At 50.4% G+C, this 14,390-nt stretch overlaps 1 protein-coding gene across 10 annotated transcripts in view; it reads left to right on the top strand.

Moving 5' to 3' along the window:
- Nucleotides 1-14,390, top strand: part of CTIF (cap binding complex dependent translation initiation factor) — a 303,950-nt gene that overhangs the window by 79,837 nt on the left and 209,723 nt on the right. For all 10 annotated transcript variants that reach the window (XM_029218915.1, XM_029218905.1, XM_029218897.1 and 7 more), the window contains one exon: nucleotides 8,204-8,275. In XM_029218915.1, coding sequence (XP_029074748.1) covers nucleotides 8,204-8,275 — 72 coding nt within the window. The remainder of the gene's footprint in view (nucleotides 1-8,203; nucleotides 8,276-14,390) is intronic.

The raw sequence follows: 14,390 nt of genomic DNA, 5'->3' as shown, positions 1-14,390 counted from the left end.
TTACTTAAGACTTTTGAGCAAAGATTTGAAGAAGGTGAGAGTTGAGGTCACTTAGGAACCAGCCTTCCAGGCAGAGGGGATGTTGAGGGCACAGTTCTGCTGTGGGAGTGTACCCCACTTTGAGGAACAGCTTGGGGGCCAGTCTGGTGGGGAGCAAAGAGCCAGGTCTGTGGGGCCTCATCGGTGAGACGCCGGGAGGTTTTGAGCAGAGGAGGGACATGGTATCACTGGTTAAATTGGACCACTCTGGGTGCTGTGTGGAGAATAGGCTATAGCAAGGGGCGGGGCAGAAAGGAAGCAGGGGGACCAGGAAGTCCTTTGTTGGTCAGGGTCAGAGGTGATGGTGAATTGGAGCTGTGTGGCACCGTGGAGGTGGTGAGAAGTGGTCAGATTCTCATACTTTAAGGCACAGATAACATGATTTTCTAATGAATGACCTTGACAATAGCCTGAGCCTATAGACGGACAGACTTTCCAGAAATGAGATGGAAGACCCTGGAAGAGCAGCATTGGGGGAGCAGAGGTCAAGAATTCGGGTTTTGGATGTGAAAGGTTTAAGGTAGTATTGGATGTCTTAGCAGAGATATTGATCAAGCAGTTAGATGTACAAAGTGGCATTCAGAAGAGGGGAATGACCTGGAGATTCACATTTGTAAATAGTAGCATGTGGGTGGCATTTTAAGCCCAAGGAGTGAGGGAGCTTAGACAAGAGGGTCAAAGATTGAGCTCTAAGAAGTTGGGGCCGGGGCTTCCCTGGTGGCGCAGTGGTTGAGAGTCCGCCTGCCCATGCAGGGGACACGGGTTCGTGCCCCGGTCCGGGAAGATCCCACAGGCCGCGGAGCGGCTGGGCCCGTGAGCCATGGCCGCTGAGCCTGCGCGTCCGGAGCCTGTGCTCCGCAACGGGAGAGGCCACAGCACTGAGAGGCCCGCCTACCGCAAAAAAAAAAAAAAAAAAAAAAAAAAAAAAAGGAAGTTGGGGCCATGAGGAGGAGCTACCAAAGGACACAGAGGGGTGTCCGTGTAACTCATTTACTCTACGTCACGATGCTGTGAAGAAGGTGCTGTTAGTGTTGCCAGCATACATGGGAGGAAACAGAGGCACAGAGAGGTTGAATGTGCTGCCTAAGGTCACACGGTGCGTATGTGGTCGGTGTGAGGTTTGAACCAGATGATCTTGCTCCAGGTGCCATACGCTTAACCTCTGCTCTGGCAGCTTCTGTCATTATCACAGCTTGGGGGAAGTAGTCTGAGGGAGGAAGAGACTTTCCCAAGGGACAGCGTAAGAGGTAGAGCAGGAATATGAACTCACGTTCGCTGCGTCGAGAGCTCAGGCTCCTGATCGCTGCGTTAAGCTGCCTCCACAGCAGAGAAGGTGTTTGGGTTTCTTGTTAGTTCGTTTGTCTTAAGATCGGAGCAAGAAGCCTTTCTCCCTCTCTCAAATCTCAGCCTTTGGGCAGCATCCCCTCCCCGTCACACACAAGGTTTTCCTGGAGTATCACTGTGGAGGAGAGTGTGAGCTGCCAGCCCGTCTCTGCTCCCACCTCCTCTGTTCCCCCTCTCCTGGTCAGTAAGCCCTTGTGCCAGCCCAGAGGAAGCAGTCGAACAAGCTCCTGACTTTGAGAAGCTCCCATCTGTAGGCTGTCCCCATCTCCTCTCAGGCCCTTCGCCGGGAAAAGAGGACGTTGGGTGAGAGCAGTGGTTCCCACTAGACCTTCGAATCGCCCCCCTGGGGGGTCCTGGCACCCCCTTGATTAAGAAGCTGTGGATAAGATGGCTTTTTAAATAATTTTTCACTTTGAAATAATTTCAGATGTACATAAAAATTATAATAATAGGACAAAGAATTCCTTCACCCAGATTCTCCAGTGTTAATATCTTACCACATTTATTTTCTTTCTCTCGTCTCTCAATAGATAGATAGATCGATTGATCAATAGATTCTGTATATAGAGAGATTTTCCCTTTATCTCTAAACACTTCACTGTGCGTTTCCTAAGAACAAGGACATTCTTTTTTTTTAATCGTATTTTATTTTATTTATTTATTTTTAACATCTTTATTGGAATAGAATTGCTTTACAATGGTGTGTTAGTTTCTGCTTTATAACAAAGTGAATCTGTTATCGACAGATGAATGGATAAAGAAGCTGTGGCACATATATACAATGGAATATTACTCCCCCATAAAAAGAACATTCTCTTATAATTACAGTATAGGAAATAAACATTGATACAGTACTATTATTTAATCTATAGACCTTTTATTTCACCAGTTTTCTCAATAATATCGTTTATAGCAAAATTAAAAAAAAATTCTAGGTTCCTCAAAAAATTAAACATAGAATTACTATATGATCCAGCAATTCTACTTTTGGGTATATACCCAAAAGAACTGAAAGCAAGGGCTTGATCTGATACCTGTACAACATGTTCATAGCAACATTATTCACAATAGCCAAAAGGTGGAAGCAACCCCAGTGTCCATCAGCGGATGACTGGATGGACAAAATGTGGTCCATACATAGAGGAATATTACTGAGGCTTAAAATAAAGGAAATCCTGTCACGTGCTACAACATGGATGAACCTTGAGGACTTTATGCCAAGAGAAATAAACCAGACACAAAAGGACAAGTACTGTATGATCTCACTTCTGTGAGGCATGTAGAAGAGTCAAATTCATAGAGAATGAAAGCAGAATGGTTGGTATCAGGGGCTTGGAGGAGGGGGGACGGGGAGTTAGTGTTTGAGGGGGACAGTTTCAGTTTGGGATGAAAAAGTGCTGGGGACGGATGGAGCTGGAGTGCTGGATGGTGAGCAGCAGTGTGAATGTACTTCATGCCACTGAACTGTACACTTAAAAATATTTAAAATGCTCAATTATGTATATTTTACTACAATAAAAAATTTCTGGTTCAACATCTAATGCAAGACCATACGTCACACTGAGTTTCCAACATTTTGACTGGCTCTTTGAATTAATACCTATTTATCCCCTTTACTCATTCTGCTGCTTTTTGGCTGTGTGACCCTGGCTCAGTTACTTAACCATGCTGTGCCTCAAATTCCATATTTGCAAAGTGGGGGTAATACATGGGCCTTGGGATCTATGTGGAGCAAATGTTAATGTAAGTAGCAGGCTTAGAATGTGCCTGGATTAAATGAAATCTTTATATTTTCTGGGGATGAGTCCTTCGTTACACATGTTGCAAGTGGCCTCTCACTTGCCTTTAATTGTGTCTGTGATTTCTTTTGTCACACAAAATTTTAGGCTTTGATGGAGTTTAAAACTTGTATCTTGGATTTTAACCAACTTGGAATGTGTTGTCCGTGGTACTGGGAGGCAGATTCTAGGGTCATTTTTTCCTCGCTGGCTCGCTGGTTGTCTCAGTCCCTGTGTTTATTGATGGTCTCTCCTTTCCCCTGATGTGAAACACTGTCCTTATCACATACTAAGTTCCCATTTGCACATCTGTTTGTTTATGGGTTTGGTTTTATCAGTTGGTCTCTTCCTCTCCTCCTGTGCTGATTCAGCCTGACGGTGTGGCTCTGGCCTTGATACACTTTGATGTCTGGAATGGCGATCCCCAGGGACTTCACACACCACCCGAGGGGGCGGTTTATCCTTAGCACTTTCAGCCTCCCCCAGCCTGGGGCTTTTCCCTTTTTGCTCATCCTCCCTCAGCTTTCAGTGGCTTCCTCTGTCCTCCATCAAGTCTGCTCCAAAAATACTGTCCATCCTGGGGTGCAAATGACTGATAATAAGATTTTAACTCTTTTAGCATGAAGCATTTAAAGTGTACCGATAGAAGCAGAGAATAATGGAATAAGCATGTGTTTTGAGTACAGACTAAATAAACAGCTGTACTCCCGCTTATTAAACCTTAACCCTGTGCCATCTTTGTTTCATCTTTTTAAATTAAGAAATAAATTATAGCACTTATGGTGAAGGCCCAAAACCACTCTTGTGAATTCCATGTTCGTTGTTCCCATACATACAGATTTCCCACTTTTCCTGCCTCTTTGTGTTCAACGACCTTTTCAGGAGGGGCCACCTTACCTCCCAGAGAACTTGCTCCCAGCTGTAAGCCCTTCACCTCTAAGGAGAAATGCCCTGGCTGAACCAGGTATAGGGGCAGGGCCGAGGAGAGTGTTCCCCAAGGGGGCCCTTCTCTTGTTCTGGAATCGTCTCATACAGATAAGGACGGGTTCCCGGAAGGTCTGTGTCTGGAGAATGTTCTAGGCGGCGGCTCAGGAAAGGCGAAGGGGAGGGAGGTGGTGGTGACTGCAGCCTAGGAAGAAAGAAGACAACGTGGGCGGCAGCATCCCAGCAGGGGGCGGAGCTTTGAACAGGGAAGGGAGCGCTCCCAGGGGCTTGTGGTCAGGCAGCAGCAGACAGCGGATGTGGCGGGGGGGGGGGGGGGGGGTTGGATGCCGCATGGTACAACTTCCTGGGAGAACTGCTCCCCGGGGGTCAGGAAAGCAGGACCCAGCTGGACCACACTCCCTCCCCCAAAAGCTTTCCCTGGGGGCCATGGCTGGGTCTGTGGGGTGGGTTTCTGTGGACTTTACTATCTTGCTAGCTTTCCTAAACACATCAGCCCTCTGTTCACTGCTTAACTCTGTGATGCTCTCAGAGCCGCTTCTTCATTTCTGTCTCTGCCTGCTCTCCCAGTGGAAATATTGGACTCTAGCTTCCCAACCAGTGGGTTCCCCACACCCACACTCCGGGCCCGTTCAGCCTGTTCTAACACAGCTCTGATGACGCCCTCCCCTAACAGAAGCCTTCGGACTCTTTCCACCCAGGAAGAGTCTCTGACCGCTTAGCGGGAGAGTCCTGCTTGCTGCCCTCTACCCCTGAGCTGGCCAGTGTTCCCCTGCCATGTCCACACTCGGGCTCACTCTTCTCCAGGGATCTGGGTTCAACTGCTTTCCTTCCCTAGGGAATCCCTCCGAGAGCACACTGTGCCTTCTCAGTCTCGCCCTCGCCCTCCCCCTCCCCGCATTACTGTTACTGCACATCTCACCTCCCCTGTGAAGGGAGCACCGGTGGCAGGTCCCACACCAAAGGTGCTCAGGAAGGTTGGCCAGCGTAAAGTTAAGGATGACCTTTGACAAAGCAGAGCAGTCTCGTCGGAGCTTGGAATCGCTCTGGGAAAGCCTAGCCAGGGGGCTGAGGTGGCACGTGGCTGTGCACAAAGCCTCAGCTGCCCCTCTGTGCCCGCCTGTCAGGAGCAGCCAGTGTTGCACCCCATCCCCGCCCTGCCAGGGACCATGCGGGGACCACGCTGACCCCAGGAGGAGGTGTGCCCACCCTCAAGTCACCTCTGTGCGAGACATCAAGTCAGCAGTATGCAGCTGGGGTTGAAGTGTTTGGGATGCCCCACTGGAGGAAGGCTTCTCTGCAAGGCTGTCCTGGGATGGGACGAGAAGTGCAGGATCTAGTTCTCTCCGGGCCGGTAGTCACTGCGTGCCTTGACCATCCTCCCCGCTGTCAGCCAGCCTCCAACCAGGAAGGGAGAAGCCGCTCAAGTATAGAAAGCAGTAAAGCAGAGGGATTGTCTTTATAGTAGTTCAAATAGTTTACAAATATATATATATAAACACATATATACATATGTGGATTACTTTTTTTTTTTTGGCTGTGCCACGCGGTGTATAAAATCTTAGTTCCCTGACCAGGGATCCAACCCGCACCCCCTTCAGTGGAAGCACAGAGTCTTAACCACTGGACCACCAGGGAAGTCCCTGGATTGCTTTTTATTTTGAAGTTACTTTTGACTCATAGCAGAGGTGCAAAAATAGTACAGGGTGCTCCCATGTACCTGTCCCCTAATATGAATATCTTACATAACCGTAGTACAATGATCAGAACTAAGAAATTAACATTGGTACAATGAGACTTTATTTGAATATCACCAGTTTATCTACTAATGTCCTTTTTCTGTTCCAAGATTCAAATTTGCGTCTAATTGTCATGCTTTCTTATTCTCCTCCAACCTGTGACACTCCCGTGGTCTTTTCTTATCCTTACAACCTTGACACTTGAAGAGTATTGGTCATTTATTTTTTGGAAAGTTCATCAGTTTGGGTTGCCTGATATTCTCTCACGATCATATTGAGATCGTGCATTTTTGGCAAGAACACCTCAGGAGTGACATGGCCCTTCTCAGGGCATTACGCTGGGAAGTCCACGCTGTAATATGTTTTATTACAGATGACATTATCCTTGATCACTTGGTTTAAGGTAGTGTCTGATAGATTTCTCATTTTTCCCTTTTCTTCTCCTATAATTTAATAAATATCTTTGCAGAGATGCTTTGAGACTACACATATCCAGACAGAGGGAATTTAGCCCAGGGAGTTGGTTACCCAGATAATAAAAGAGCTGAGAAACTAAACAGCCACAAGGAGCCATTACCACCTCTAGGCCTGAGGCACAAAGGGAGGAGATGGTATTGCCAGAGCCCAGCGTTAGGGGTCGTGCACAGAGGGCCCATCTGGTGAGGCTGGAGCCTTGAAGGAGACCCAGTCATTGCTGGTAATGCTGCCTGAAGCATAGAGAGATGGGGGAGAAACACCGCGGCTTCTCTCTCTTCCTGTCTCCCATTGGCCCAGCCCAGCTGGGAGCCAGCTGAGCCTGCAGGGTTCAGCCCCTCTGCAGTACAGAGCTGGGATGGGCAAGAAGTGGCTCTGAGGGCACACTCTCTTGGGACTGGTACCTTGCCTTTGCCAGTTCCTTCGAACTGAGCTGTGCTGTCCAATAGGGCAGCCACTAGCCACACGTAGCTCTTGAGCACTTGAAATTGACATGCTTTAAGCAGATTTCAAAACCTTAGTATGGAGAGAAGTATGTAAAATATCTCATTGATCATTTTTGTATCAATTACCTATTGAGATAAACATATATTGAGATAAATAAAATGCATTATTAAGTTTAATTTTTTTTTCTTCTTTAAATCTGGCTACTAGATCATTTAAAATTATGTCTGCGGCTCCTGTTCGTTGACCAGCACTGCTGTAGGGTGCACTTGTACCAGCCTGTATCATCGGCGTTGTAATAAAATGTCTTTCCTATACAAAGGTCACGCCCTTGACCCACAGTCGGGGGAGGGTGTGTCTAGCCAAGGTTTCACAAATCCAGGACGGTGATGGCTTTGAGCCATCCACACTCACGCACAGTTTTGACCAAGTGTGTCAAACAGAGAGAGATTGGTCTCCTCTGCTTTTTATGACTCATACAGGTGTAGGTCAAGATCAATGTTCAGCGCGAGCTGGAGAGCCTACCTAACATTTAACACAATGATAAAAGCACCACCGGATATATAGATAACACATTACCGTGGAAGAGCTGTACTCTTACTACTACTTTGTATCTATATATAGATTTTGTATAGCTTACAAAGTCCCTTCATTTCAACCTTGCAGAGTCACCCAGCCTCGCTGTCCCCATTTTATAGATGACAAAGTGAAGCCTGAGAGATTACGTGGATTTCAGTGGCTCTCAAACTTCTGGTGCATCCCTTGGAAAGCTTGTCAAAATGGAGAAGACAGGTGCTGCCCTCAGCGAGTGATTCAGTGGGTGGAGATTAGGACCCAGAGACCCCCTACGTGGCAGGGTTTGAGGACCGTTACACTGGTAGTTGTCATATCACACTTTGGGACACATGAGGCCCCTGAGGTCAGTGGTGGGACTGGGCTTCTGATGGCCAGTCTGGGGCTCTTCCCCGATGCCATGCTCTCCTGTCAGTCCACAGGTCCACCGTACTTTGGGGCTGGGTGTACGGTATGATCCACACATACACGCCTCTCCTCTAGCTCCAGCCTTGACACTGTAGGGGGCTAGTGTGGCTGAAGCATGGTTAGGTGGTCAAACATGGTGCTGGTTTCTCAAAACTCATATTTACCCTCTGTGTTGTCTGGTTGGCTTTGGAAGGTAGCTGGCTCTTCATCACTTTGGTGGGCTTGGGTGGCAGGAAATGAGTTTGCCTTCCCCACACATACGCCAAAGGGTCACCTCCATGTGGCACTGGGAGATGCCAAGTGGGACCTGCTGGTACAGAAAGATTTGTCTTTGAAAATGGCTGAGCAGGATTTCATACTGGCTCTACTGCAGCAGGGCGGGACCGTGCCTGGGGGGCCAGGGCAGAGTGAGGATGAGCCTGTGTGTCCTGCCATCACTGACCACTCCTTTCTCCCCTGCAGTGGACGGCGGACTGCAGTGATCAGCTGGACTGCAGCTACTCCTTCTCCCGAGGGCGAGCCCCCCTGCAGCAGGTAGGGAGCCAGCTCCGTGCTCCATCTGGGGGTCATCGAGGTCTTGTCTGTCTGGGTTCCTGGGCTGTTCACCGTGGTGCTCCTGAGAGGTGGTGATGTGGGAGTGCGGGAAATGGGACAGGGGAGGGTGCAGTCTGCCCCCTGGAAAGTTCTCCCTGAATATGCAGCCCACAGTGAAGCCCTCCCTGCCCAGAACACATAGATTCATAAGATTTATTTTTAGTAGCAGCATTATTTATAATAACAAACATCTGTAAACAACTACTGATCCGTTGAGAGGAGAATAGGTAAATGATACGTGATATATCCTTACAATGTACTGTAACACAGCAATAAAGTGAGTGATCTGTGATACATCCTCACGGTGGAATATTATACAGCAGTAAAATGAGTGAACTGGAGGTTCGCACATCAGCGATGATGATGGGTCCCAGGGTTTTGGTGGGGTGGGGGCACTCTGGAGATCGCTTCTGCTTCAGGTCTTCAGAGGACTGGAAGGGGCAGGCTGTGGGTGTGAGGGAAGCCAACCAGCTTCCTGGGACCAGGCTGGAGTCCACTGCTTCTCCCCCTGCTGCTTCCCTGTGAGATCCTGAGGGGGCCCCTGTGCGGGTCGTGTGGCCCGGAGGGAAGGAGGCAGCTGCTCTTTGAGAGCCGTCCCTGGTGACCCGCAGGTCCCGTACACCCTCTGGTTGTCGAGCTGTTCTTGCTGATACCTCGTCCCACCTGTGGGAGATGGTGGGATCAGAGACCGAAAACTCCGTCTATCCCCAACCCCCAGCCCAGCCTCGCACTGCACCTGTCCAGAGAGATGAGGGAGCCTTTATGGGCTTCCGCAGTAACTTGCTCCCAGTTCCAAAGCACCTGTGTTGACACATCGCCTGGGCCCACTTGCTTGTGTCTGACTTCGGTCCATGGTGCTGATGAAACTAACTCTTCTCTATTCTTTCGTGAGGGAAGGTGGGCAGTGGCCTCAGTTCCAGATCTTTCTTAGGCTGTAGGGCTTTGCGATACCATGGGGGGGGGGGTGTCGGGGCAGCTGCCCTGGACCGTTCTGTCACATGACAAGATGCTTGTGTGTGTGTTTCGTTGATTCTTAAGTAGGAGGCCATGATAAAGCCAGGGTGGGGTGCTCTGCCACAAACTTGGTGGCAGTTCTCTGTGTCCTCAGCTTCCTCATATAAAAACCAGGAGACTCGGTAGCTTCTGAGGATCCTTCTAGCTTCTCCATGCCATTTACAGACAGGGAAGTTGGGGTCCATGGAGGTGTCATGACCTGACCAAGCTGGGACTTGAACCCAGGTCTTTGCCTGTCCTGTCCCCTCATCGGCCCTTTACCTTGTCTTCCTGTAGTAGGTAGCCCTCTATGGAGGTCTTTTGTCCTCACCACTAGACTGCTGGTGCTTGGTCATGGACTCCGTTTATACTCCCTAAACCCCTCCATCTCTTGGCTGAAGGCCTGACACATCAGGGGCACTGTCACTAGTGTCTGCCAATTATCTGGGGTTTCCTACATGAAGATTCTCTTAACACTTCAGCAGCAAAGGTGGACTTGGATTTGGGGTCTCAAAAATTGGAGAGAGAGCTTCAGGGAAGGGTTGAAAGTCTTGGATGGGGCCATAAGAGGCTGGTAAATGAGAGACTGAAAAAACAGCTCTCTGTTATTTAGTCAGTAGGTGTCTGGTTCTGGAATCGTCTGGAGTCTTCCTTTTTGTTCTCACTCCTTTATCTTCTTTTCTGGGTCCCCTCTCCCCACCCTTTCTCTCTGGTCCCATTTTCCCATCACTCTGGACAGGTTTCCAGGGGGATGAGATTGGCGTATCCTTCCACTTGCTTCTCATCTGCCTGCCTCACTCTGAGCTGTCCTTTCACAGCTGGTTTCACCCCCTGGAGGAGGGTGGGTGGGGTGTTGGCCAGGGCGGGGGGCTTGTGGGAAGGGATACCCTGGCACCATGAAGACCAGCTGACCCCGAGTCCCATCTTAGAAGCAGCTGAACAGTTGGCTTGGGGTAAGCAGGGGCTGAATGAAATGCAAAACGAAATGCAACTGAACTTAAAGAAGAAATTGTAAAAGGCTCCTGTTAGGTCCTTTCTTGGCAGGTGGAACTGAGCATAAGTCCATTATAGGGGACGAGCCCCAGGAAGGGTGAGGCGGGCTCTCAGGATGTAAACCCGCTTTACTTCCCTGATGTGCCCAGAACACGAAGGCTTCATAGTAGGGGTTTCCTACAGGCCATGGGGCCATTGGCACTCCCACCGCCCCCGTGTAGTCTGTCTGATCGTCTCAGAGGGAGGAAGGGGGAGACATCTGCTTCCAAGAAGCGGAAGAGTAGCCGGGGCACCGAGGGACAGCCACGGCCTCAGCCCCACGTGCCACGTGCCTTGTGTGTTCTGGATTCAGAGCCCGTGGTGTCCCCATGCGGCGAGCCAGCTGTGGGGAGCGGGAAGGCTGCTCCGCCTGAGTCCTGGTGAGGTCACACCCTGTGCCGTGAGAAGCTGCTTAGAGCCGAGGAAAGCTCAGCGGGCCCAAGAGCTCAGGGTGTTTGCGGAGGGAGTTTTCATAGATTCCTCAGCCGGGGAGTGTTGGTAGTGGCCTGGAGCATGGCCCCTGAAGGACAAGATAATGTGTAAAAGAATGCCCAGTGCAGGGCAGGAGATACAGTGTGCACAGCGTGGCCAGACCTCAGGTGGCCCAGAGCTAAGGCACTCGGGCAGGCCGAGCAGAGGTGGTGGCATCGGGCTGGCCCTCCTGGAAGGCCCCGGGCGCTGTACCCCGCGCTGCACGGAGAGACAGGATTGAAATGAGGTCTCCTGAGGTCATCACCTTGGTTCGGTGATGAAAGGCCTGACTGTAGACATAACTCAGTTAATTAGGGTACGAACAATAGAGTGCTGTAAGCAAGACGGAAGTCTCTTTCTCTCTCGCCACCCTCCTGGGAGGGTGTTCAGGGCTGGCATGGCACCTCAGCCGTGTTGGGACAGCCTCCTTGTTTCTCATGCTCTGCCCTCTCTGGGGTGTTGCCCTTGTCCCATGGCCCGTGCTGGCTCACGTCCACATCCACATTCCTGCCAGTGGGAGCACCCACCCTGGGCTTCGTCTCCAGGAGCCTCTGGTGTCCCCTCAAGGAGCAGCCATCTTCTTTTAAAAGTTAAAATTTTTTTAAATTTTTTGTCTGCGCGGTATGTGGGATCTTAGCTCCCCGACTAGGGATGGAACCCACGCCCCCTGCAGTGGAAGAGCAGAGTCTTAACCACTGGACCGCTAGGGAAGTCAGTGAAGCAGCCATCTTCTGATGCCCTCCGGTGCAGGGATCAAAGCCGGTCAGCATCCCTTGAGTGACATAAGGAAAACCCCACAATTTACCAGAGACAGCTGCCCCTTTCACCCTGCCCTGGAGCGGCCCCCTGATGGAGGGGAAACCAGGGAGCTACCAGCTGAAGTGTGCCTTAGCTGGGGGCAGCTCTGACGGGATGCTGCTGCCCATACAGCCTTCAAGGGCCCCTTCAGCCTGGTCCACCAGATGTAGGAACACTGGACCAGCTCATATGAGCACCCACTGGCTTCCTCGCTGTACCCTCTTCACCAGGCAGACACCCTCACCCGCACACTAATCCATGGTGTGATCCGGATATTCCATATGTACACCTGCCTGTCCCCTCAGCCTGCTGGTGGGCCTTGAGCTGGGTGCCACCAGGGCTCCCTTTACCTCCCTGACCACCCCCCCACCCAGTCTAGGGCCTTGCACACAGTAGGTGCTCAATAATGATACCTGAAATGGCTCAGACCCGGTCTACGCAGTCATTCCCTAGCGGGTCCTATTCCTCTGGCCACACCAACTTTGCTGAGCTTTTGGAAGTCATTGGGATGATGGGGCAGCTCTACTATCCCACATTCACCCCTGGGGAGAATTTCAGGAGGAAACTGAGGCTAGATTGAGACTGGGGTGGCTGCTCTAGCACTTTCCCTGACTGCCCCACTTTGGGCTCTTGTACCCAGGACAGTGGGGCCCACAGGAGGATGCTGAGGTGCTGCATTCTGCCCAGGAAGCTGTGTGGTGAGTCGCAGACCATGCACTGAATGAGGAGCTGGGTGCAGGCACCATTTGAGGATTAGTCTTGCACTGGGATTATTTTTGTTGTTTCAATTAATGAATAAAACCAAAAAAAACCCTTGCCTTCTCTGAACGCTTTCAGAGGCACAACGTAGAGGTAAGAAGCCAGGGTAGGTAGAGTCCCATGAGATGGAAGGAGGGGGCTCAGAGAGTCCAGAACAAAAAATGGGTTCCACATAGTCCTGAAGAGGCCCGTTAACTGCCTGTAGTCGGGACTCGGCTGTACTGGGGACTGTTTGGCGTCCTGACAGCATCTTTCCAAAAGAGTTCATCCACCACCTAGTCATTTACTCAGGAGGTCGGAATACAGTTTCCACCTTATTGTAACAGGGGAGGTGCCCGGAGATGATTTAGAGGAAGGCACCTGATATGAGAGAGTGCAGCCCAGTGCATTTAGACGACACCCCCAGGTGCCGGCCCAGGACTTAGCATTCAGGGAAGGAAGCTGAAGGCGGGTGCAAGGTTGTGTGGAGTCAGGCGCAAACAGGTCTTCTCCATCGGCACAGAAATGCAAAGGAAAGGAAATTGATGTGCCGGACAGCAGCAGTGCCTCTGATTAGACCTTGAGAAGGACTTCCTGACCGAAGGACTTGTTGGCCCACGGTGTTGGCTATCGAGCAAGTGATGGGATCTTTGCTGGGAACCTGATGAGCACACGTCTTACCAGGCAGGTTCATGCAAAGCCCTGGGAAAGGTAGGGATGTGTCAGAAATGGTGTCCTGAGTCCCGGCTGACAGGCTGTGATCCCACACTCCCTAGAGTGAGGAGAGAAGGGCACTCCCCTCTTCCACCTGTGGTGCCCGGTAGCAGATCGAAGCATCAGGAGAGAGTGAAAAGAGCCTTGTTCCAGGGGTCAGAAGAACCAGATGTTGACCCAGGTGTGGCGTGCACTCCAATGCCTCTTCCACAAAATGAGACTCCTCTGAGCCTCTCTGGAAACATCTTTCACTGTTTATATTCTGTGTCTCCATGAAGTGGGTCCAAATGGCTGCTAAAATCAGCAGGTCTGGATTTTCCTGATTTCTCTACTGTTCCCCCCACATACCCTGATGCCTGTGTCAACCTGCAGGTTAGGTATATCCTACATGTCAGCATTGACTGTGACCCAAGAGATGACAGATGGTGGGCAGAGGTGAGCCTCAAATGCACTGCTTACCTCTGGCCCACAGAAAAGGGTAGAAGGAATTTTCTGCCAGTCATCTTGCTGCCCTTGAGGAATTATAGTATCTGGTTCAGAGCCAATCTAAAAACTCAGTACAAATGATATCTGAGTCAAAGTGCCCAGATTTTTAATCAGCTTCTCTGAATAATTAAGAAATATCATGTGTATGTTCATGGCACTGCTCTCTGTTCACTCAGCATTTATTGACCACCTGCTATGAGCTTGGCTCACGTATGAGCTGGAGCCTTTGAGTTCACTACCTGTTTGTAGAGCAGAGGCTAGTGAACATGAGACAGACTAAAGGCACACACGGTAAGACCCCCAAAGAGATGCCCTGAGCACAGACACTGCAGTCATCCCAAGGAATGGCCCTGTTGCTCTCTGCGGGTAGGGAGATGGCTTGTAGGACATGAGACTCGGATCTGTGCCTTCAGGAATGGGTAGGATGTCTGACCAGATGGAAGGGAAGAGAGAAAAAGGTGAAGAGAGAAGAAGCGGTGCTAGCAGAGACTTGAAGTTGGCCATGATGTTGGGATGTTAGACAGGAGGGGTGGGCACAGCTGGAGTCGTTGGTTAGTGCTGGGTTTTACCAGAGCGGTGGGGGATGGGGTGTCTGTGCACCCCGCTGAGTTGCTGGAGCTGCTGTCCAACCCCACGCATTTGTGTACCTTGCATGGCTTGTATTTTCTCTGTCGTTCCTTACAGGTAAATTCTGTCCCCCTGTATCAGTCAGGATAGCCTAGGAAATGCTGCAGTAACAAACAGCTCTGAATCTTAGTAACTTTAAGCCATCCGTTTAGGACCCAGCTTGGTGGAGCAGTTGCCACGACGGAGGGAAAAGAGC

This window comes from Monodon monoceros, unplaced genomic scaffold (assembly GCF_005190385.1).
Source record: "Monodon monoceros isolate NGI ecotype Baffin Bay Population unplaced genomic scaffold, NGI_Narwhal_1 Super_Scaffold_1, whole genome shotgun sequence".
NCBI classification, from domain to species: domain Eukaryota; kingdom Metazoa; phylum Chordata; class Mammalia; order Artiodactyla; family Monodontidae; genus Monodon; species Monodon monoceros.
This window is presented reverse-complemented; position numbering and strand designations above follow the sequence as displayed.